Genomic DNA, 26,271 nt, shown 5'->3' with positions numbered 1-26,271 from the left:
AAGTCCTCTATTTCACTGAATGACCATTTTTTCCCCTGAAGGATTATACTCAGTTTTGCTGGGTAGGTGATTCTTGGTTGTAATCCTATCTCCTTTGCCCTCTGGAATATTATATTCCATGCCCTGCGGTCCTTTAATGTAGAAGCTGCTAAATCTTGTGTTATCCTGATTGTGTTTCCACAGTACTTGAACTGTTTCCTTCTGGCAGCTTGTAATATTTTCTCCTTGACCTGGGAACTCTGGAATTTGGCTACAATATTCCTAGGAGTTTTCCTTTGGGGATCTCTTTCAGGAGGAGATCTGTGGATTCTTTCAATTTCTATTTTGCCCTCTGGTTCTAATATATCAGGGCAGTTTTCCTTGATAATTTCTTGAAAGATGATGTCTAGGCTCTTTTTTTGATCATGGCTTTCAGATAGTCCAATAATTTTTAAATTCTCTCTCCTGGATCTATTTTCCAGGTCAGTTGTTTTTCCAATGAGATATTTCACATTGTTTTCTAATTTTTCATTCTTTTGGATTTGTTCTACTGTGTCGTGATTTCTCATAAAGTCACTATCTTCCAATTGCTCTATTCTAATTTTTAAGGAAGTATTTTCTTCAGTAATCTTTTGGACTTCCTTTTCCATTTGGCCAATTTTCTTTTTAGGGCATTTTTCTCCTCATTGGCTTTTTGGACCTCTTTTGCCATTTGGGTTAGGCTATTTTTTAAGGTGTTATTTTCTTCAGTATTTTTTGGGTCTCCTTTAGCAGGCTGTTGACTTGTTTTTCATGATTTTCTTGCATCACTCTCAGTTTTTCCTCTACTTCCCTTACTTGCTTCTCAAAATCCCTTTTGAGCTCTTCCAAGGCCTGGGACTGATTCATATTTTTCTTGGAGGCTTTGGATGTAGGAGCTTTGACTTTGTTGTCTTCTGGTTGTATATTTTGATCTTCTTTGTCACCAAAGTAAGATAATACAGTCTGACTCTTTTTGCACTGCTTGCTCATGATCCCAGCCAATTACTTGAGTTTTAAACTCCTTGTTAAGGTAAGAGTCTGCTTCTAATATGGAGAATGTATTGTCCCAAGCTTCAGGGGTTTGTATAGCTGTTTTCAGAGATACTTGTAGCGACCCGTAAATTTTCAGTTCTTGCAAGGCGGTATGATAAGGGGTGAGATGTTTACTCCTTTCCTGGCCTGTGACCACAAGTATTCCTTTCTGTCCCGTAACTGTGAGGAAGGGTTCCTCTCCACAGCCACTCCAAACTCTACCACACCAGCGTTCCTCCTCACCCCAGCACCGCCGCCCAGAACTGTGACCCAGATCCAAACATGAGCAAAGCAAGAGATTCCTGCCTCAGCACTGGCAAAGAGATCCCTGCAGTCCCTCTCTGATCAGCCACTGGATTCCCCCTCAGTCTGTGGGCCAGAAGCTCGGGATGCAGCTGCCCCCCCACCCCCGGGCCATGCTCTTGGGGAATAGAGCTGAAACCCCACCTTCCTGTCTCAGCACCGACAGAAACAGACTTTTCCCACTGACTTTCTAAGTTGTCTTTGGTATTCGCGGATTGAGGAGTCTGGAAACCGCCACAGCTGCCCAAGATTCAGTCCTCTGAGGCCTGCTCTACGTTTGCTGTGGCCTGGGCGCACTGCGCTCCCAGCCCGGGCGATACACCTTTCTGATCAATCTTCCAGGTTGTCTTGGGCTGGAAATTTGTTTCACTCTGTCTTTTTGTGGGTTCTGCTACTTCAGAATTTGTTTAGAGCCATTTTTTATGAGTATTTGGAGGGGTTTGGAGGAGAGCTCAAGCAAGTCACTGTTTTCACTCTGTCATCTTGGCTCCACCCCTCAGTTGTTTTTCTAATGAGGTATTTTACATTTTCTTCTATTTTTTCATTCTTTTGATTTTGTTTGATTGATTTTTGCTGTCTCACAGAGTCATTACTTTTATTTGCCAAATTTTAATTTTTAAGGAATTATTTTCTTCAGTTGGCTTTTGTACTTCCTTTTCCATTTGGCCAATTCTACTTTTTAAGGAGTTCTTTTCTTCAGTGAATTTTTGTACATCTTTTTCCATTTTTTGTGCTTCATTTACCAAGCTGACTCTTTTTTTATAATTCTCTCGCATAACTCTCATTTCTTTTCCCAGTTTTTCTTCTACCTCACTTATTTGACTTTTAAAATCCCTTCTGAGTTCTTCCAGGGGAACTTTTTGGGCCTGAGACCAATTCATATTCCTCTTTGAGGCTTCACATGTAGGTATTTTGACATTGTTATCCTCTTCTGAGTTTCTGGGGTTTTTGTATGTTTGTTTGTTTTGGTGAGGCCGATGGAGTTAGGTGACTTGCCCAGAGGCTAGATTTGAACTCAGGTCCTCCTGACTCTAGGGCCAGTGCTCTATCCGTTGTGCCAGGTAGCTGCCCCTGTGTTTGTGTTTTGATCTTCCCTGCTGCCATAATAGCTTTCTATGCTTAGGGCTTTTAAAAATTTTTGCTTGTTTTTTAGCTTATCTCGTGACTTTTAAAGCTGAGCTCTGCTCTTGGGGCACTGTCCCAAGCTCCTTGCACCAGGGGCTAGGGGGCTGGTCACAGGCTTTCTGTGCCATGGACTCTGGGGCTAGCAACTAGCCTGTTATACTGGGATCTCCTAGCCTAGTCTTGCAGGTTGTGCTGGAGCCTCTGGGTCTGCTAGGCAGCACTAGCCTGTTACACTGGGGCTGGAGGCTTCACAGTTGGCCCACTGTGCTGCTGGCCTGCTGAGCCAGAACTGTGGGGCCTCAGTTGCTGATCTGTGCTGGGGCTAGAGGCCTCCTACTGGCTTACCCCAACAGTGCTTGCACTGGGTTGTGCTCCCCTTTTACCCAAGTGAGACAGTTATTTCCTATAGTCCTTCCAAGTTATCTTGGGCTGGAAAATTGTTTCACCCTGTCCTTTTGTGAGTTCTGTTGCTCCAGAATTCGTTTTGAGGTATGATTTAAAGTTGTTTCAAGGGAAATTGGGAAGAGCTTAGGTAACTTCCTGCCTTCTTTCTGACATCTTGGCTCTGCCTCATGTGCATTTTCCTCTATCCTATTAGTTTATACTCTTTTTTTCATTCTGCCCCACTTTTCTTTCTTCTTCATTTAGTACAATAATTTAAGTGATTAAAATTAATGAAATCTGAATCCACTTACATGGAAAAAAATGGAAGCTAATATTGTGTTTTTCAAAATAAGCTGATTTCCTGATTTATATAATGATAAATTAAATCTTGAAGGTTTTACAAAAATAATACAATTAAGGCTTAACACTGCTTAAATACAAAACACCTATAATTTTATCAATATGGATGCTCCCTCTAACAACACAGACTGCAACCCCTCCATACTTTAGTACAATTTTAATAGTAGCTCTGTTCTCCCACGTCCCAAATATCTATTGCATGATGAACAACTTTCTGGTAACAAATCTCTAAATTCCATAGCCCATAGCTAGGACCAGCCCTGAAGTCTTTCTAGGTTAGTAAGCCCTGTCAGAACTCATAGTGTATTAGCATAGCCTTCAAGACCCAAGGTTACCTTCATGCTATGATTTTCAAGAATCAAGGCTCCTCTCATGCTATGATAAGACATCAGCAGAGACAACTTAAATAATACAATAACTAGAAGTAATCTCTTCCCCAATTTTCTCTCATAACACTTTGTATTTCTCTAATGCATTCTAATTATATTCAAATTTATAATACATTTATATGGGTACATGTCTTATCTTTACTACTAGATGGTAAGTTCCTTGAAAGCAGGGGCCATGACTTACTTATATTTACATTTCCTAAAAGGTCTAGTATGTATGATAGGCACTTAATAAATATCTTCTGAATGGAAGAATAAAAGATGATAGGAAATGGCATCAGGGGATACACCATTGCTTATTCAGCCCATTGTTCTGTTTCTAAAAGTGGCACCAAATATTTTGTGACCCTGGGGCTGCTACATGCCATGAAATACATCCAAACATTCCCAATTGTTCTTAAAAACTTATAATAAGGGGCAGCTAGGTGGCACAGTGGAGAGTTCAAATCCGGCCTCAGACCAAACACTTGACGCTAGCTGTGTGACCCTGGGCAAGTCACTTAACCCCAGTTGCCTAAAACAACAACAACAATACAACAACAAAACAACAACAATAACAACATAATAAGCCATTGATTAATTTAACTCAATCATTTTTGGATTTATGTTTTCAGGTTGTATCGCCTCTCAGGATAGAAATTTTCTACAATTTTATAGTTCTAATGAAAAGCTAAATAATACCATCTCTTTACTATCCTACTTCCATATTATATAAAACATAACATTAATTGATTTTGATATTATACTCTAGCTTGAATTATAACTCAACTAATTTGTGTTTATTCATATCATAATATAAAGCTGCTCAACAAATAATTTTGCAAATCAAAGGCATTATATTTAATTCTAATGTACGAGCCCCCAAATTCAAAATGAACAAAGAATAGTACTAATACATTTAAAACATACTAGCAAATGAATCTGCTAAAGAATAAGCAGCAAAAAAAAAATGTAAAAAGAAACTATGATAGCTTGAGAGATATTTCTAGATGGATATACGACATATTTAAATACATTAAAAAAGAACTTGTAGGGCTATGAAAATTAAAAGCTTAAGCAAAAGAAAAGGCATGTCCAGAAGAGGGTGAGCAGAATGGCAAGGGAACTGGAGAACATTCCATACATTGGCTGATTAAAGGAGACTGGAGAGAAGAAGGCTTAGGGGTGATCTGAAAGCTATATTTAAATAACTGAAGGGCTCTCAAATGGAAAAGGAATTAGATATGTTCTGTTTGTCCCCAGAGGGCAGAACTAGGAAAAACAGGTAGATGATGTAGACAGAAAGATTTAGGCTCAAAGTAAAGAAAAACTTCTAATAATCAGAGCTGTCCAAAGTGAAACAAGTTGTCTCTGGAATCGGTGGATTCCCCTCAATACTTTGAGCAAACCTGGATGACTGACCAATTCTTTAGGATGTTTTAGAAGAGACTTTTGGTCAGCCACAAGTTGAGGTTCCTTTTATCTTACAGATTTCTGTGATTTTTAAGAAATCTAGTCATCTGTGTATTTTGAATAACTAATCCACTGGTATTCTCAAATTCAACAATGTGATAGCTGCAAGACATCAATTCGATATACTCAATTACTTGAACGAGTTTATTACATTGAAAGAAACTCACCAAAATGACTCCCAAGCTCCACAGATCACAAGATTCATCATAGCCATTATGATTTAAGAGCTCTGGAGCAGCATAATGAAGGGTAAAGCATGGTGTCTTAAGTGGCTGATTATCAGGTGGCTTTAAACGTGCAAATCCAAAATCAATTACCTTAATTTCCAAATTATCATTTTCATCAGTGAACAATAAATTCTGTAAGATAAAAACATTAAAGTTAGATTAATGATTAACATTCTATAATAACAGTTGCCTTTATGCAATGCTTTTAAGTTTATCAAATACTTTATATATATTATCTCATCTGCTTTTCACAACAACCCTATGAGGTATGCACTATAGATATTATTATCCTTATCTTACAGATGAGGAAACTGAAAATCATCATATAACATACAGCTGGTAATCTCTCCACTTACTCCAAGGTCACCTTTCTTTCCACTATACCATACTTCCTTCCCAGTGGAAAAGATGCTTGAATATATGCTATTTATAACGATAATTTAGAGAAGTAGCATAGTATAGCAGCTTATGAACAGATGGATATTGGATTAGGTAGATTTAAAATACCAAACCACTGACAATGGGCAAAACACATGATTTTTCTGTGCTCAAGCTTATCATCTGGCAAACAGGCAAACATATTTCCATCTCTAAAGACAATTATCATATGGATTAAGAAATAACTGAACTGTGCTTTCAGATCATTAAGTGAAGTATAAAAAAATGGTAAGATATTTCTGATTGTTTAGAATTCAGTAGCATAGAAGCTCAGCTCTACTTAGCAGCATGTGTGGTACATGTTACACATGGACTAAAGAAAACTTACATAAATAAGTCTCATGTACTATTCTGCATAGAATGCCCAATAGGCTACATTAAACATGCTACTGAACAGACTGGTAGTACTGTATAAAAATATACTTCTGCATTGGCAAATAGACCAAATTTAGGGAAAAATTCTCAACTCACCCAAATTATATCACCCTGATTTATGTAACAAACAAATTCCTAGGAAAGTATTAGAATTAAATTGCTGTCAAGAGTTTGGCATGTTATGTTGTGTTGTCCAGAAAAAGAGAACTTGATTAGGAGTCAGGAGTCCTGGGTCCCAGTTCTCATTTTGTCACCTATGTAACGCTGACCAGTCTCTCACTGAGTCTCACCATTAAAATGAGGAAATAAGACTAGGTGATATCTAATATTCTTTCCAACTATACATTTAATGTGCTTCTTTATCTTTAGATTCTGGCAATTAGAGAAAGATATATCTTTATAGTATCTTTAGTTGGAAGTTTGTGTTTTTGAAATTTGTTTAAAATGAGGAAAATGTATTGCCATTTGAATATAGTCATTTTTATTCTACACTGATTCTATGTAACTGGAAAGTAGAAACAGGTTGTTAAATTCAAAAGAAAAGAAATGCTGCATTAGTATTTTAATAATGGCTTCTTTTAAATAAAATAACCCTTTATTGATGTTTCACTTTTTACATTTAACATAGTTTTCCTTAAGACTCCTCCCCTTCCCAGAGAGCCATCCTATATAAAAATCGTATTTTCTTATGACAAAAAGAAAAGACAAAAAAACCCCAAGCACAATTGAGTAATACACTGAAAAAGTCTGAAAACACATACAATATTCAATGCTTGTAGACCTCTCACCTCCGCAAAAGGGTGTGTTAAGAATGTACTGTCATATATCTTCATTCAAGCCATGCTTGTTCTTTATAATTTTGCAACATTCACTTTTGATTTTGTGTGTGTGGTTGTTCTTAACATTTACACTGTTGTATTCATTGTATACATATATTTTGCCTCTGCTTACTGCATGAAGATAATTCTTCTTCCTTTTTTTTTTTTTGGCTAGGCAATGGGGTTAAGTGATTTGCCCAAGGTCACATAGCTAGTAAGTGTTATTATGTGTCTGAGGCTAGATTTGAACTCAGGTCCTCCTGAATCCAGGCCAGTGCTCTATCCACTGCACCACCTAGCTGCCCCTTCATCATTTCTTACAGCACAAAAATATTCCATTACATTCATGACCATACTCTGTTTACTCATTCCCCAATCAATGGATATCTACTTTGTTTCCAATCTTTTGCTATAGCGAATACTGCTGTAAGTACTTTGGTGTACGTGGGGATTTCCTTCCTTTCAATGACTTCCTTGGGGTATGTGCCCCAAATTGGAATTTCTGGGTCAAAGAATATGGACATTTCAACTGTCTTCCTCCAAACTGCTTTACAAAATGCCTGTATCAATTCACAGATCCCCCAATAATGCACTAAAGTGACTTTTCCCACAGCTCCTCGAATGTTGACTTTTGCCATCTTTTCTGATTTGCAGGATGAAAGGTGAGACCTCAGAAAGGGCTGTTCTGATTTGCATGTCTCTGATTATTAGTGGTTTGGAGCATTCTTTCATGTGGTTGTGAATACTTTGCCATTCTTTTGAGAACTATTGGTTCATATCCCTTGAATACTGGAGAATGGCTATTATTATAAATATGTATGTACATATACAAATAAAATATTCACATGCATTTATATATGTAACATGAAACATAATGTTAATTGGTTATATACCTTGGCGTAAATTATCTCACATAAAAGGGGCAAGAAAAAGCTTTTACAGGGGCAGCTAGGTGGCACAGTGGATACAGTTCTACCTTGGAGTCAGGAGGGCCTGAGTTCAAATCTGCCCTCAGACACTTGATACTTACTAGCTGCATGATCCTGAGCAAGTCACTTAACCCCGACTACCTCACCAAAAAAAAAAAAAAGCTTTTTCAGTGAAGAGGAAGAGGGGGAAGGTGAGAGGGAATGAGTGAATCTTACTCTCATTGGATTTGGCTTAAGGAGGGAATAACATACACACTCAGTTGGGTATGGAAATCTATCTTACCCTACAGGAAAACAGGGAGGAAGGTGATAAGAGAGGGGAGATGATAGAAGGGAGGGCAGAATTGGTGAGGGGCTAATCAGAAGCAAACACTTTTGAAGAGGGACAGGCTCAAAGGAGAGAACAGAATAAACGAGGGGTGGGATAGGATGGAGGGAAATATAGTTAGTTTTTCACAACATGATTATTATGGAAGTGTTTTGCCTGACTATACATGTATAACCTTTATCGAGTTGCTTGCCTTCTCAATGAGGGAGGGTAGGGAAACAAGTGGGAACTCAAGTTTTAAAAATGAATGTTAAAAATTGTTTTTACATGCAACTGGGAAATAAGATATACAGGCAAAGGGATATAGAAATCTATCCTGCCCTACAGGAAAATAGAAGGGGAAGAGGACAAAATAAAGGGTGTTGAAAGAAGGGAGGTCAGCTTGGTGGAAGGGGTATTCAAAATGTACACCATCTTGGGATGGGGGGAGGGGAGAGATTGGGAGAAAACTTGGAACTCAATCTTGTGGAAGTGAATGTTGAAAACTAAAAATAATAAATAAAAATACAACTAAAAAAAGAGTTTTGCATCTGTCTTTGACCCATCCCAGTTCACCTTCCCTTCTATCACTGCCCCCCCCTTATATCCTTGCCTTCCTACTTTCCCGTAGGGTTAGATTTCTATAATTAACTGAGTGTATATGTTATTCCCTCTTTGAGCCAATTATGACGAAAGCAAGGTTCATGCGCTCCCACCCCCGAAGTTCCCTATCTTACTCTTCACTGTAAAATCTCTTTTGTGTCCCTTTTATGTCAGATAATTTACTCCATTCTCCTTCTCTCTTTCCCCTTCTCCAAGTGCATTCCTTTTTCTCACCTCTTAACTTTATTTTTTAGATAATCATCACATCATATTCCATTCACATGCCTACTGTCTATTATATATGCCTTCTAAATGCTCTAGTAATGAGAAAGTTTTTAGGTATTATAAATATCATTTTCCCATGGAGGAATGTAAACAGTTTAACCTTACTGAATGAAACTCTTATGATTTCTCTTTCCTCCTCTTGAGTTCTGTATCTGAAACTCAAAATTTCTATTTAGCATTGGTCTTTTCAACAGGAATGCTTGAAAGTTTTCTATTTCATTGAATACCCATTTTTCCCCCTGAAGGATTATACTCAGTTTTGGTGGGTAGGTGATTCTTGGTTGTAATCCTAGCTCCTTTGCCTTTTGGAATATCATATTCCAAGCCCTCCAATCCTTTAATGTAGAAATGGCTAAATGTTGTGTTATTCTGACTGTGGCTCGACAATATTTGAATTGCTTCTTTTTAGCTCCTCACAGTAATTTCTCCTTGACCTGGGAGTTCTGGAATTTGGCTATAACATTCCTGAGAGTTTTCATTTTGGGATCTCTTTCAGGAGTTGACTGGTAGATTTTTTCACTTCTATTTTACCCTCTGACTCTAGAACATCAGGGCAATTTTCTTTGATAACTTCTTGAAAAATGATGTCTAGGCTCTTTTTTTTTTTGATCATGGTTTTCTGGTAGTGCATTTTTTCGTTTAAAAATTTTTGTTTTATTGTTTCTTGATGTTTCTTGATTATGGTTTTTAAAATTATTTTTTCTTCATAAAGTCATTAGCTTCCACTTACCCAATTTTAATTTTTAAGAAACCGTTTTTTTCAGTGAGCTTCTTTATCACCTTTGCCATTAGGCCAAGTTTACTTTTTAAGTTCTTTTCTTCAGTGAATTTTTGTGCCTCTTTTTTCCCTTTGGCCAATTCTGCTTTTCAAGGCATTCTTCTCCTCACTGGAATCTTGGATGTCTTTTACCATTTGGCCTATTCTGCTTTTTAAACTGTTATTTTCTTCAGTGTTTTTTTGTGCCTTCTTTACCAAGCTGTTGACTCTTTTTGAAATTTTTCTTGCATCTTTCTCATTTATCTTCCTAATTTTTCCTCCTTTTTGAGCTCCTCCGTGTCCTGAGACCAATTAATATTTTTCTTTGAGGCTCTGGATGTAGCAGTTTTGACTCTGATGTCTTCTTCTGAGTGTGTTGTGATCTTCCTTGTCACATAGTAACTTTCTATAGTCAGATTTTTTTTCCTACTGTTTGCTCATTTTCCCAGCTTATTTCTTGACTTTTAACTGTATTAAAGTGGGGCTCTGCTTCTGGGATGGAGGGCTCACTTTCCCAAGCTTCAAGGTTTCTGTGCAGCTAGCTTCAGAGCTAGTTTGGGGTGGGGGGGTGTGGTCTGTAAGCTTTCAATTCTTCCAAGGTGGTATGATCTAAGGAGAAGGGTTTTCACTACTCTTCTGGCCTTTGCTCTGGTCTATGAGTGACCACAAGCACTCTTCAGCCTTGGAACTGTGACCAGGGTTCCTGCTCCCCTGCAGCCACAAGCTCTGGTATACTAGTGTTCTTTCTTGTCTTGGGACTACCATCCAAGGCTGTGACTACATTGTGAATATGGGCAATGCAACAGAGTGCTGTCCCCAGTGCCAGCAAAGGGCCCCCTGTAATCTCCTTCTGAGCAGTTATCTGACCCCTCTCTTACCATCTGTGAGCTGAGAGGTCTGGAAGCAACTGCTATAGCTGCTGATTCAGTCACTCCCAAGGCCTGCTGCTAGTTTGCTAGGGATGGCTTGCACTGGCAAGGCCTGTACTGGACTGTGCGCCTCTTTCACCCCAGTGTGACAAGAGAAACTTCCTGCCAATCTTCTAAGTTGTCTTGGGCCGGAAAATTGTTTCACTCCTTCATTTTGCGGGTTATGGCACTCCAGAATTTGTTTTGAGGCATTATTTAAAGGTGTTTGGAGAGGTTTGGGGGAAAGCTTAGGTGAGTCCCTGCCTTTTCTCTGCTATCTTAGCTCTGCCCTCTCTTTATTTTGTTATCTATGGTTGTAGTGATATGATTTTCCCTTTGAGGACTGCTTTATCCATATCTCAGAAATTTTAGTATGATATTTCACATTTCTTTCATACAACTGTTGTTTCTATGATTTATTCTTTTATCTACTCATTATTTAAGATTTCACTGTTAAGTTTCCATTTAGGTTTGTCTTTTGTTTGTGATCATTGAACTAATTGCTATTTTTATTATGTTATGGTCTGTAAATGATATATTTACCATTTCCGTCTCTTCACATTTGTTTGCAATATCTCTATACTCCTATAAAACACACATTTTTGTTAAAGCGTCATGTGGTGCTGATAAAATTGCATATTCTTTGGCAGTTTCATTCAGAAGATACCATAGGTCTGTCTCTGGTTTCTCCAACAATTTGTTCAGTTCTAATCTTTGTCTTTTGTTTATATTTCTGTTAAGACTTACCTAAAACTGAGAGACACTAAAATCTCATATTACTATGTATACAACATTACTATCCACACATTTATGTATTCTTTTAGCTCAGTTATTATTTTCTTTATGAGTTTAGATGCTATGGCATATGTTTTAAAGCATATGTTTAATATTGATATTGGTCTGTTGTCTACAGTTCTTTTCAGTATAATGTAGTTTCCTTATTTATCCCTTTTTATATTTTGAATGTTTTTGCTTTATCTGGCAGCATGATTACAACTCCTGCTTTTTTTGGATTCACTTAATGGATAGTGAATTTTTTCCTAGCTCTTTGTTAGTAAAGATGTCTGCGTACATCTTTACTTTTAATTATTTCTTGTAAGCAACAGATTGTGAGGTTTTATTTTCTTATCTAATCTGTTATGATTTCCTTTTACTGGATTAATTTATTCACATTTAAAGTTATGAGGTTTGTATTTTCCTCCATTTGTCTCTAATATTGTTTTTTCCCCAAGTTATGATTTTCTCTCTTCCACTGTACACACAGTACTATGCCTCAAGTTATTTTAGCTTAATCTTTTTTTTTAAAAGACAGTCTTATTCCTACTAGGTCTATTCCCCTGACTCTCCAGCCTTATCCTCCCATTTGTTACCCTAGACTCAGGTTTTGAAGCTTTGCTTATTAGTTTCTTTTTCTTTCTTGCTTTTATCTAGTTATTAAATTCCTCCCCCCTTTTCCCCTTTCAATTACGTAGCCAAGTAAAATTCCTCTTACTTACCTTCCCTTCAATTTATTGTGTTTATGTTTTTAAAATTTCACAATTTTTGTGGCTTTTTCTAGAAATGATTTCTTTCCCTCATTCTCTTTATTATTTACCTTCTCTTTCAGTCTGTTCTACTTCTTTATTCTTTGTCTCATGGCCCTCATATTATTTAGTGCTTTTTTTTTCCCCTTGTATTCCTCATGGAATTAAAATGATGAGGTACCTATTTTGAGTTCTCTCTTCAAAAGAGTTTCTGTTATTGCCTTGTAGATCTTGTGCTCCTGTTTCCCTTTTTTCCCCTGTTGTGCTTCACTTTTAGAAATAGCAATTTCTGCAGTGATAGAGGAGATATATTGTCCATAGTAGCATTCCTCCAATGTACTTGATTGGGCAGTTCATTATTGACCTTGGTACTCTATCATTTTCTTTTAACCATTTGCCTACAAATTTCTTCCCTTGGTGCATGCTTTTCCACTCTTCTGGGTGTCAGATGTTTCCAGGAGCTCTGATTCCCCTTCTTCTGAAGCATGAGAAGTGGTTTCTCTAAGCACTGAATTCCTGTAGCTAATATTCACCTTGAGGTCCACATTTCCCTATATAGAATATCTCTCTCCTTTCATAAAACATTCACCAGGGATACCCACTCTCACCACTGAAACAAGGCTCCTCCCCCCCTTTTTTCTTTTTTAAAATAGTATTTTATTTTTCCCAATTGCATGTAAAGACAATTTTTAACATTCATTTAAAAAATTTTAGTTCCAGATTCTCTTCCTCCCTCCTTCCCCTTCTCCCTTGCTAAGATGCTAAGGGAGGTGAAATAGATTATATATGTGCATCCATATAAAACATTTCCATTAGTTTTGTTGTGAAGGAAGAAACAGCAAAAGTAAAAAATGCCATGAAAAAAATAAACAAAGTGAAAAATAGTATGCTTTGATCTTTATACAGAGTCTATGAGTTTTTTTCCTCTGGATGTGGATAGCATTCTTCATCATGAGTCCTCTAGAATTGTCTTAGATCATTATATTGCTGAGAATAGCTAAGTCATTCATTTGCGCAATATTGCTATTACTGTGTACGCTGTTCTGGTTCTGCTCACTTCATTCTGCATCAGTTCGTGTAAGTCTTTCCAGGTTTTTCTGAAATTATACTGCTCATCATTTCTTATAGCACGATAGTATTCCATTACAATAATATACCACAACTTGTTTAGCCATTCCCCAATTTTTGGGCATTCCCTAAATTTCTAATTTTTTGCCACCACAAAAAGAGCTGCTATAAATATTATGTACAAATAGTGCCTTTTCCCTTTTTCTGGATCTTTTGGAGATATAGAACTAGTAGCGGCATTGCTGGGTTCAAGGCTATGTTTTATAGCTCTTCAGGCATAGTTCCAAAAGGCTCAGAATGGCTGAATCAGTTCACAACCCCACCAACAGTGCATCAGTGTCCCAATTTTCTCACATCCCCTCCAACAATTGTCATTTTCCTTTTCTGTCATATTAGTCAATCTGATAGGTGTGAGGTGGTACCCTAGAGTTGTTTTAATTTGCATTTCACCAATCACTAGTGATTTAGAACATTTTTTCACATGATTATAAATAACTTCAATTTCTTTGTCTGCAAACTGCCTGTTTGTATCCTTTGACCATTTATCAACTGTGGAATGACTTGCATTCTTACAAATTTGACTCAGTTCTCACATATTTGAGAAATGAGGCCTTTATCAGAGACATTTGCTATAAAAATTGTTTCCCAGCTTTCTGCTTACCTTCTAATCTTGGCTGCATGAGTTTTGTTTGTGCAAAACTTTAAAAATTTAATATAATCAAAATTATCCATTTTACATCTTGTAATGCTCTCTGTCTTGTTTTGTCATAAATTCCTTCTTTCTCCATAGATCTGCCAGCTAAACTATTTCTTGCTCTCCCAATTTGCTTATGGTATCACTCTTTATGCCTAACTCATGAATCCATTTTGACCTTATCTTAGTATATGGTGTAGCCTACATTTTCCCCCTTTTCAATTCCTCCCTTTACCTTCTCATCCACTGTCTTATGGACTTTCTTCTTCCTAAGAGACTAGAGGAGTTTATTTTCCCTCATTGTTACCTTTGATTTGACCAGGGTACATCACATATTCTCCTGTATCTTCTTCCTCCTCTCCTCCTTTTTATAAACCTTCTCATGTTGTAATATTGTTCCACAAAAAAATTTTTTTTCGCTCATAGGCAGGGTGCTGTAAGGTTTAGTCCACGAATTTTCCAGGCTTCTATTTGACTTCTACTTTCACCCTTGTCTACTTGTGTATATTTAGAAAGTAGTCTCTTAATGGTCTTTCTGTTGTTATTTTGTTAATGCTGCTGCTGCAATTGTTGTCCCTTGGTTGCTGCTTGTTGTCTGGGGTGTTTAAAAAGCAAATGATCTCTTCAGGTTTGGTTTTCTTCCTAAAAATATTTTTAATGCTTCTTTATTGTTGCGTATTCATTTTTTTTCATTCATAGTTACGCTCAGACTTCAAAATAGGCCACTTTAGTCTGTATCTTGAGCTATACTGCTTGTCTACATTACCTTATTCCCTCCTGCATTACCTGTTGGGTGCAGAATAGTCTTGTGTTATTCAGATTTCCTTTCCTTTATATTTGAAGGTCTTTCTCCTGGCTGCTTATAAATTTTTTTTTCTTAAAGGAATTGTTGAATTTAACTACTACTATATGTCTTAAGAGTTTGCAGCCTCAGTTTTTTTTTTCCCCCTGGAGGTGGTCTAAATTTTTTTGATTGAAGTTTGTTTTCTGTGTTCAGACATTCTGGGAAGTTTTCTTGTATTATTTACTTGCATTATGTTGCTCAAGTTTTTTGGCTTACCAAGTTCTTCTGGAAGACAGCATCCTGAAGCTGTTTCTATGTATTCTGTCTTTAAGATCAATATGTTTTGAAAACATGTTTTCTTTTAAAGTTATTGCTTTTTGCTTCTTTTCTTCCATATTGTTCTTCACTTCCCTGTGTCTACATTCCCAATCAGTTATCTTCTCTTTTGTTTCTTTAGTGAGACTTGCCACCGGGGAATCATTTTTCTACTCTGCCAATTATTTCTGCTGTGCATGCAATAAATTCTTCTCTCAATTCTTATTTCTCTTTCAGACCATTGAGGAACAGTGTGCTGTGATTGAGGCTCTCTTCAAACTTCACAGGCTCCTCTGCCTTATTAGGTAATGAATCATTTTCCTTTGTTTCGTAGCATTTGTTCATAGATTCTCGAAATCTTTTACTATGTCTGGAGACCACATTTCCTTCTTAGTATATCTGCGTCTGTTCAAAATCTCTGAATTTCTTCCTCCTGACATATTGGATAGTTTCAGCATTTCTTCCCCTTATTTGCGCCTACTGCTCATTTTCCGATTCTCTTGTGAGTTTCCTGGCATCTGTCTTTTTCTGCACTGGAAAATTCACAGTTCACAAGCCTAGGTTTTAGCCCCGAGTGCCTTCTGGCAAGAGAGAATTAACCTCAGATGGATGATAGGCTCTCTCCTTCAGGCTTAGGGCAATGCCACACAATATCCCAACACATATGTCTTGCCTAGTTCCCTCTCATCCTCATCTCTGGCCAGCTGGCTGGTGTGCTGCCATACAGCTATTGCAGCCTAAGTAAGTCTTTGCCGTTTGAAATTTGGCACTGGGAGGAGGGCATGTCAGGTGAAGAGTTGAGCTCTATTATCAGTAGACATGTTCAGCCCCATTCCCTCTGTTTCTTCACTCAGGTTATGCTCAGAATGCTGCCACTTCAAGAATTGGGATCTTTAAGGCACTGGAGGGTTGGGAGAGCTGGAATGTGAAGCTGAGTTCTGTTATAAGCCAGGGGTCAGCTTGTGCAGCAGCTGTATTGTCAGGAATGTGAGCAGTGGGGCAGGGGTGTTAATCGGCTCTTAGGGTAATATTGGCCTTCTCTGCTATTAGTTCATTGACCTTTTACCCTGTTTGAGTTCTTAGTGTTTCAGACTGTGGTGATAGCTAAAACTGTTTTATCTCTGGGTCATAATTCCTACTTTGGAATTACCACCTAACTATGCTTTCTAATTAGTTCTTTTTTTTTTTAATCCAGATGAGATTTTGTGGGCATGTGGAACTCACAGTGGGCATGTGGAACACTAACACATATTGCAACTTTTCCATTGAAACCTGGGTCCAGTGCATTTTGTATATGTGTTATATACTCTCAGCTGGACTCTAAGCTTTCAGAGGGCAGAAACCATGTTTTATATGACTTTATTCTGCGAAGGCCTAGCATAGCACATTGCAAATAGCAGACACATGAAAAATGCTAAATGGGCTTAAGTTGTAAACATTTGAAAGTAAACATTAAAAAACCATACTAAAATTTTATAAAGACCTTTTGACATTTAAAATTTATAAAACTTATAATACAAATGTCAAACTAGACACTACAAATTGTGCAACTAGAGAATATTATACTAGGGCAGATAAAAAGAATGCTTTCAATATATGGTGTCAGTTTATGATGAAGGAAGTATCTGAATATACTAAGTTTCATTAGAAATAGTATTTCATGGACTCTTCATCTCTTACATGACTAAGTTTTATAACCTTGGAGTTTTCTTTGACTCTTTCCTCTCCCTCATTCTTCACATCTAATCAATTGCCAAACCTTACAGACTCTACCTCCCTAATATATTGCACATTCATTCATATTTTCTCCTGTCTCTAAGATAAAATATAAACTCCTTTGTTTAGCTTTTAAAGTCCTTCACAATCTGGCTCCAACCTACAGGCTTATTGCACATTACCCTCACCCACTAACATTATATTCCAGTAGAAAAAAGAGACTTTTTATTGTTTCCTATTTAAGATATTACATCTTCTGTATTGATGCCTTTGCGCAGACTGAATTCCATGACTGAAATGCATTCCCTGTGCTTACCTAGTTTCCTTCAAAGCTCATTTAAGATACTACCACCTTTGGGAAGCCCATCTTGATCTTGCTACTGTATTCCTCCTAGAAAACATTTTGTATATACGTCATATACATTTTTTATTTACTTATACCTGTTTCTATGCTGTTTCCCTTCAAGAAAACATAAGCACCTTTAGGTACCTGGCCCATAGAAAGTACTTCAAAAATGCTTGCCTATTGAGAGAGGGAAGGGAACAAGTATTTATTGACTAGAGATGGGAAACTTGTCGCTTTCTTTCTTTATTATTTTTTTTTACAATTTTTTTCCTTTTTTTTTTTTTGGCAATTGGGGTTAAGTGACTTGCCCAGGCTCACGTGGCTAGTAAGTGTCAAGTGTTTGGTCTGAGGTCGGATTTGAACTCAGGTCCTCCTGACTTCAGGGCCGGTGCTCTATCCACTGTGCCACCTAGCTGCCCCCTGTCGCTTTCTTTAAAAAGAAGGTAAAGAAGGCAGATTCCTTAAACTTGACGTCTATTCCCAGAAAAATTCTAGAACATATTAGTTGAATAGTTTTGAGCACTTTGAACTCCTGGAGAAAGGAAGGGGGATGACTTGGGGGCCAATAAAAAAAACCCACTAGGATTTGGAGAGAGTGATATAACTGGATAGAGTAATATATCAGGATAGGTTGAACCTCAGAGAAAGAGATTGCTGAGTAATGGTGAGCAAAGGGAAGATCTGGAAGTAACAATGGGGAATGAGGAATATTCCAACTGATCTTACAGGACTAGTATACTAGGGTTTGGGAGGTGGGGTGGAGCATGAGAGAAGATACATCCAGTTCTGGAAAGGACAGCCAGAGATTCAGTGTCTTATGAGAGAAGCCAGATTTATATGAATGCGACTGAAGGAGCCAGATGAGAGCTCAGGCGGGGTAGAGGATGGAAAGGGAGGAATAGCTAGTGCTTCAGTGGCCTGTAAGCTTAATATGAACCAGCAATGTAACATGGCAGCCAAAATACCTAATGTGACCTTAGGCTACATTAATAAAGATATGGCATCCAGAAGTGATAGTCCTACTGCACTCTAATCAGACTACATTAAATATATTACATTCAGGAAAGCCCTCTAAACCGTAAGTTCTCATATAAATGTGAACTGTTGTTCTAGGTGTCATATGTTACAAAGAACATTGACAAACAACAGGCTACACAGAAGAGGGCACTTGGGCTACTGAAGAGACTGGGCGCCATACCTTAAGATGGTGTTAAAAGAACTGAAAATATTTAGATTGTGAGTTTTACTTAAGGATCTGTGTTGGGCTCACTTCTGGCTCTCTTTATGCTCTTTCTCAGTAAATTCATTAGCTTTCAGGGGCTGAATTATCATTTCTACACAGATGACACCTAGATCTATTCCCAATCTCTCTTTTGAGTTCTAGGTCATGAACTACCTATTGGACATTTTGAACTTGATATCCCATGGGCATTTCAAACTCAATAGGTCTAAAACAAAGCTCTTTATTTCTCCTCTCATGCCCGATGTTTTTATGTATTTCTTGATTTTTGTTGAGGGCAACATCACCCTCTATCATTCAGGTTCATAATCTCAGTGTTATTCTTGGCTCCCCACTCTTACTCACAGCACATATCCAATCAATTGCTAACTCTTATAATTTCTTTCTCTACAAAATCTCTCCTATCCATCCCTGTTTCTCCATACATACAAATATGACCACCTTACTCTCATACTAATAAATTACAGTGGTTCCATATTACCTCTAGGATCAAATACAAACTCAATATTGACATTTAAAACTCTATTCAACCTGGCCTCAACTTATATTGCCAAATTTACCAAATATTATTCTCTTTAAATGTATTCTATATGTTTAGTTGAACTGGCCTTTTTACAGCCATGTCCTGGCACTCCATCTCCCATCTCTTTGCCCTTTCACATGGCTATTCTACATACCTGGAATGCTTCTTTAATGCCATCCCAGTTTCCTTCAGAGGCAGCTCTGGAACCACCTTTTGACATGACTTGCTTCCTGGTTCCACAAACTGCTAGTACTTTCCTCCCAAAATTATCCCGCATCTATTTTGTATTGGTCTCCTTGACTCAAGTCTCTCCCTCACCAATCCATCTGACGAACAATTGATACAGTGAAATTTCTGAAACACAAGTAGCCACTCCTCTGCTCGATGAACTCCAGTAATTCTCTATTGCTCCTAGGATCACATGCTTCTGATTATCTTTTAAAACCCTTTTTAACATGGCTCAACTTACTTTTCTAGCTGTATTATTCTTCCCTTAACATATTCCGCAGTCCAGGCAAACTGGCCTTTTTGCTGTTCTCATAGATGATATTCCTTCTACTTGCCTCTGAATATTCTGTCCTTCATGACTGGAATGCAGTGTTTTTGCAGTGAAAGCTGAATCTGTGCTACCCATTAGGAACAAAGTCCTGTGAACAAGCTGGGTCTCTTTGACTCAATATATTTCAGTACTTTTTCATATTTTATTAAAATTATCTCAACTTCATCAACATGATTTGGTTTATTCATATTCTACACTACTTTTTTTTTCAAATTTTAAAGGGAAATATAATTTCCTGTGATAAGTAGAATAAATCAAGCATTTGTTAAGCATTCACTACGGGCCAGGCACTATCCTAGGTGTTAGGATTACAAAATACAAAGGCAAGGCAGTCCTTGCCCTCAAGGAGCTTTTGTTCCAGAGGCAGAGATATATGGATATTTTACATATGGGTATTTTAAAAATGCATATAATGCATTTACAAGGTAACCTTGTTGGGGAAGCCACTGGCAGTTGAGGGATCAGGAAAAGGCTCATGCAGAAGACGGCACTTTAGCTGATGCCTAAAGGAAACCAAGTATTCTAAGAGGCAGAGCTAGAGGTGAGAACGGAGAGCATTCTATGTACAAGAAGAGAGCTGGTATGGCGGTCCCCAAACAGGAAATAGACTATAGTGTTCAAGGAACAGGAAATAGGCCAGTATGACTAGACTCTAGAGTACATGGAAAGAAGTAAAGTGAGAGGGTGGGCAAGGGTATGAAGAGCTTTAAATACCAAAGGCATTTATATTTGAGCTAGAGGTATAACGACTGGAACTTACAGAGTGTGCATGTATATATGGGTGGTGAGGGTGGAGGACTGGGGTGACCCGTCAGAACCGTACTTTAGAAAAATCACTTTGGTGTGGAAGAAGGATTGGAGAAGAGAGGGGCTTGAATTAGAGAGTACAATTAGGAGGATACTTAAGGGGAGAGGTGATGAAGGCTTGAACCAGAGAGGTGGTTATGAGTTACAATAGATGAAGAAATTTTGAATGCTGTGGATAAGTTCACTTACTATAACAGTATACTTTCCAGGGGTGGTTATGAGGGTAGAGATAAAGGGAAACAGGGCAAGATATTGTGGAAGTAAAGCCAAGATTTTGCAACTGACTGAATATGCAGAGTAAGATAAAGTGAGGAATAGAGGATAATGCTAAAGTTATAAAACTGAGTGACTACAAAGGATATGATAGCCTTGACAGTAATATAGAAATTCAGTGGAGGAGTGGGTTTTTTGGAAAATATAATGAGTTCTGTTTTGGACAAGTCTGGGTGACATGACTGGGTGACATGATGCCTGTAGGACATGCAATCTGAATTACTTAAAAGGCACATAGTGATTGGTATAGAGCTCAGGAGAGAGACTTGGGCTTGATATTATTGATCTGGGAATCTTGTTAACAGAGAGTATAATTGAATGTATGGGAAGTGATGAGATCACAAAGTGAGAGAGTATATAGAGAAAATGGAAGCAGGTGCAGGGCAGAAGCTTGGGGCATAGAACTAGAGTAGTATCACAAGAACTAAGAGAAGAGAGAATATTCAGAAAAAAAGGGTGAAATTCAGCAGAGATTAAGAAGGATAAACACTGAAAAAAGGCTATCAGATCTGGCAATTAAGAAGTCACTGGTAACTTTTAGCAGAGCAGCTTCAGTGGGATGATGAGGTCAGAAGTCAGAGAACTACTGGCAAAGAACAGAGACAGTTTTTAAAAGGAGATTGGCAGAGAAAGGCAGAAGAGATACAGGATGATAGCTAGTTGACCTTGTAGAGCCTAGTAAAAAGGGTTTATTTATTTTTTATTTATTTTTTTAAGACTGGGGAGACTTGGGCATGTTCAGAGGTCTAGCAAGACAGGAAGCAGTGAACAGAAAGAGATTACAATGAAAAACAGCTCAGTTGTCATTAAATATAATTGTTGAAGATTTTCTCCTAAAATCAGGAGGAATAACAAAGAAATAAAAGAAAGCTAAAAATACTCATTACATTTAAGGCATATTAAATTTTACAATATTCAAATCTAGATATGTGATCTCAAATCTGCTATGATTATATGCATTATAATGTACCATAATTAAGAACTTAATCATCTACTAAAGGCTGAAAAACAAGTGGGATTCTTTAAGTCTTGAAGTAGCTTCACAGTACATTAAAGTCAAGTCTAAATGTAGTGCAATAACTGAAAAGATAGGGAAGTGGGGACAGAATAGACTAATGATCTTTTATTAAAATGGAAATAAAAAGATATTATAAATGTCTAACATTATTCTGTATTGTGATTGTATTATGATGCCCCTAAAACCATTGCTAAAAAGGCAGATGGAGTAAAGTGCCTAGCACAGTGCTCAGCACATAGTAGGAACTTAATAAATGCTAATTTGTTTGACTGATTAAGGGCAAATGGCTACTGTTCTTATTTCAGTGACTCTAATGCCATTCTATCCTGTTCTGAGTATCTGCACACCAAATTGGAGGCCCCCTCCTAATTTTTATTTTCTCTTTCCCCAAAGCCCACAGTGTAGAGACTGAATAGATTTTTAGAGACAGGTATTGGGTTTGAGGATGTGTACAATCAGAGGTAGTAGGGAATAAGCACTATAGTTTCTATGTTTTCCACCTCAAGTATGAAATCAACTTTGGCATTAGTAACTAATTTTGAAATTCTAAATGAGTAAATGATAATTTTAAAAACATGTAGTACCTTATTAAAGTATTTAGTGATCTCATGTAGTAGCAATGATTTTACCCATACAGGAAACCAGCAATGAATGCCACATAATTGACCACCAAAAGAAGTATAAATTTCTGATCTTAATTAAATAAGGATTCAGGGTAGGAGAAACACTTCAGTTTCAGAAGAATATTCTAATATTTAAATCACAAAATGAAAGATATCCTATAAAAAGCTTACAAAATACCCCTTTTTATTACTCCAAAATTTAATTTGATTACAAATTATTGGAAACGTGGGGAAGCTAGGTGGTGCAGTGGTTAGAACTCCAGCCTTGGCGTCAGGAGGACCTGAGTTCAAATCTAGCCTGAGATACTTGAGTTTAAATCCAGCCTCAGACACTTGACACTTATTAGCTGTATGCTCCTAGGCAAGTCACTCAATCCCAGTTGCCTCACCAAAAAGCAAAAAAAAAAAAAATTATTGGAAACTTACCTAAGAACGTATGAAATAGGCTAACAGTAGAGCTCAATTAAAATATTTTTAAAAAGTCTACAAGTTAGATAAATGAAAAGAGTATAATATTTTTCATTAATTAAATATGATCAGAGGTCAAATTTGGGGAGTACATATACTCAGACACATATATGAGATGGTCAATCATTAAAGAATGAAATATATGAAAATGCGTGGTTCTATATAGACATAAAGCAGTAATTTCAACACTTTCCAATTAAAAAAAATCACGCTCGTTCCTTGTCTATCAGGAAAACATTTAAGTGATGTGCTTTCACATTTAAAAATAGACATCTAATCTTTAACACAGAGCACCATATTTTCAGTGGGAGGCAAGTAAGAGAGTGAGAACTGCAATGAAGGAAGCACAGAGGCTGCTTTAAGAGCTGAAGATATATGAAAGACATCTTTTTAGGCAATTACCTATAATATTAATAAAAGTATGTGAGCAATTATAGCCATTGAAAGATGAATTTTAAATATGTTAATCAGCTGTATTGGTGTGATCCAAAGATTTCTGTGTTAAAAAACTGAAGTTATTTAAATTAAAGGTATGAATTCTATTTCTAGAGAAATATTTTTTATGGCTTTACTCACATGGAAATAAGCTTCAAATAAATTATTATTTTAAATGCTGTTTAGGGTATATTATAATCAAAGAACATTTAATATAACTATATGTTTTAAAAGAGAAGAACATACGATTTTGTACTAAGCTAACAGGAATTCATTAGTATAAAATTATCAGTTACACATAACATAGGAATAATTGGTTCATTCAAACACAGCAAAATTACTGTTTTTCTCATTAGTTTTCTAAAGGAGGTTTTAAAGTTCACAATTTTACTATTTAAAAAACATCTATTTGAGAGATTGAACAACTAGAAATGAGAAATGCACAAAAAGCTGCTACATTTGAAGTGATTGCATAGTTAATATAAATTATACATTTAAAAATGTGCATACAATACAGTTAAATAAACTAAGAAAATTATATTTGGATACTAGCAATGCAAGTCTTTACATTTCTATTCACAGAGCAATAAATAAATCAGAAAGGTAAAAAAATATACTTTCTAAATGCATCATTAAAAAATCCCTAATATAGTATGTGTGTATGACAATATTTCCTGATTTTTTTTTGTTACAAAATTTCCACTGCTAATTTTAGTTAACAACTGTTGCATAAAGTATTCATTCGATAAAAGGATCTCTCAACCATACAAGTATAACTTCAAGATGATCAACTGGCAAAAAAGGTAGTTTCTTTTGAGACTAAAATAGAAAGGAAAAAGAAATCCAAAAAGCATGCTTTTAGGGTTTTTTTTCTATTTAAGAAGAATGCCTAGAAATAGAAAGAACACACACAATTATTGAATAAGTAATAATGATGCTATTTAAGATCATACTATTCTATACCTCAGGCTTCAGGTCTCTATGTACCACTCCCACATCATGCATGTGGCTTACAGCTGAAACAAGCTTCCGCATGATATAACTGGCTTCGGTCTCACTGAAGTGTTTCTTTTTCTTAATTCGTTCAAAGAGCTCTCCCCCATTCAGAAGTTCCATCACCAGAAATGTGTGAAGCTAGAAAACAAATATAATTGTGTGTGGAATTCTTAATACTGTTAAGTCTGTGTTAATGCTAAGTCTTTATAACATTTTAGATAATTTATTATGAGCATTACCAATTGTGTTTTACATTTTGATGAGTCAAAGGCTTTATCTTCTGCTGATGCCGTTAATGATCCCATCAAATGTTCCCATTTTGTGCTATCTGAACCCATGTTTTTCCATCAATCATTCATATAGGGTCTACCTAATCTGCTGGAGAACTTCTCAGGGGTGTCATGTAACACTTGGCCTTTCCATCTGTTGTCCCTAAATAACCCCTAAATAACTAGGGGCTTATGAAATGTTAAAAAAAATTTTTTTATTTTAATTTTTTGGTTCAGATCTGTGACTTCACTGGAATAAGAAACTTCTGGGAAGGAAACTCTACCAATACAGATCAGCATCTGTTTTGCAACTTAGCTGTCAGCATCATTGAGATGTTAAATGATTATCCCAGAATAACAGCCAGTATTGTCAGAGGTGGGACTTGAACTCAGCTCTTCTTGACTATTAAGGCTACCTTTCTATCCAATCAAACACCTTCACTTGTATGTATTTCAAAATATATAAACTCCTTGTTAAAATAATAGGTGTTCAAAGTAACAAAATATAGGAAAAATGAGGAAAATTATGGCTCTTTAGAATTTCATTTGGGTGATGATGGAAAATCTAAAATACCATAGTAAAATATTTGCATATCTTTTTCCTTAATGATTTCCTGGGAATTCCATGCAATACCAAGGTGTTACACAATAGAAAGAATGGCAGGTTTCATCAGACTGCCAAAGGAGTCAATGACATTAAAAAGGTTAGGCATCCCTGCTCTATGGAAAGAATTACTTCAACCCTTGAAATCTAGTTTCTTTTGACTAAGACATGGAAACAGCATTGATCTTTATTTTTAAGAGTGTACAGACCAGACTGTGGTCTTTCTTAAAAATAAAGAAGATCAATGATTACTTTGGATTCCCCTCCCTGACTGAGAACATGATACAACTATTTAATGGCAGACAACTTCAAAAAGGTATAAAAATGTTATTCTATCACCTGGGCTCAGTGTTAGCCAAATAATCAGTTTCAGAGCTCCTATGAATGCCTATGACAAACACCTATGTGTCAAGCTGCCAATGTATTATGATAGAAATTTACAGGTGACACTCTATGTCTCTACACTTACCTTTGTTCTCAAATTCATGAAGGTTCAGATACTAATACTTTGCCATGATTAATTACAGTTTCTTTCATAAATTATATAAGCTTTGCCTGTGTTTTATTACAGAATATTAACATAGGAGCTATTGAAAAACTACATTTTAAAATTAAATCTTAAAGAATTCTCAAATTTAGAAAAAGGGTAAAATATTTAGATTATAAGCCCTAAGTATAACTGCATTGTTATCTTCTTTAATAATTCAAGAATCTATGGTTTTGTACAGGTAGGTATGTCCTTTGCTATCACAGCTAATAACCCTATCACAACTTGGAAATTAGTTTTCAACAACTGCTGTGGCAAAAAATTTTGTCAATTTTGGGTCAACCTGATGATAAGCATCTCCAAATTTAACTAGGCTAGTTATAAAATGATGAAGAGAAGATCTGTTGGTAAGCCATCCTCCAAACCATTCCATCTTGGTAGGACTTTCCGGACTTTCCAGACTTTCCAGTCTACTAGTACTGACACTGAGACCTCCAAAGATACCTCCATTTCATTATGACATATAAGTATAGGAGTTGAGTGGAAATTCACTGTCATCTAATATCAACTGAATATAGCATGTTTCTTTTCTACTTGGTAAAAAAAAATACAACGCAAAGTCTGTTAAATTAAGTGCATCATTCCAGTATGTAATGAGCAAGTTATAAAAATCAACTGTTACCTCTCTATGAGACGGACTCTTAGGCTATCAAAAACCAAGCTAATTTGAAATAATTTTTCATAAGATGAAGAAGGTCAAGGTTAAACATTTAACATACATTTGAGCCAGTTGGCTTCATAAAAAGAATACTATTCCATGTTCACAGTCTG

At 36.6% G+C, this 26,271-nt stretch overlaps 1 protein-coding gene across 1 annotated transcript in view; it reads right to left on the bottom strand.

The window, feature by feature from the left end:
- The window catches only part of RPS6KA5 (ribosomal protein S6 kinase A5), a 210,619-nt gene that overhangs the window by 45,043 nt on the left and 139,305 nt on the right, over positions 1-26,271 (bottom strand). The window contains exons 13-14 of the mRNA XM_021000385.2: positions 24,048-24,218; positions 5,213-5,404 (exon numbers count right to left, since the gene is read on the bottom strand). Of these exons, the coding sequence (XP_020856044.1) occupies positions 5,213-5,404; positions 24,048-24,218 (363 nt within the window). The remainder of the gene's footprint in view (positions 1-5,212; positions 5,405-24,047; positions 24,219-26,271) is intronic.

This window comes from Phascolarctos cinereus, unplaced genomic scaffold, assembly GCF_003287225.1.
Source record: "Phascolarctos cinereus isolate Bilbo 61053 unplaced genomic scaffold, phaCin_HiC Scaffold_3;HRSCAF=262, whole genome shotgun sequence".
NCBI classification, from domain to species: Eukaryota; Metazoa; Chordata; class Mammalia; order Diprotodontia; family Phascolarctidae; genus Phascolarctos; species Phascolarctos cinereus.
Note: the sequence above shows the minus strand (reverse complement) of the source record. Positions and strands in the feature narration are given on the sequence as shown.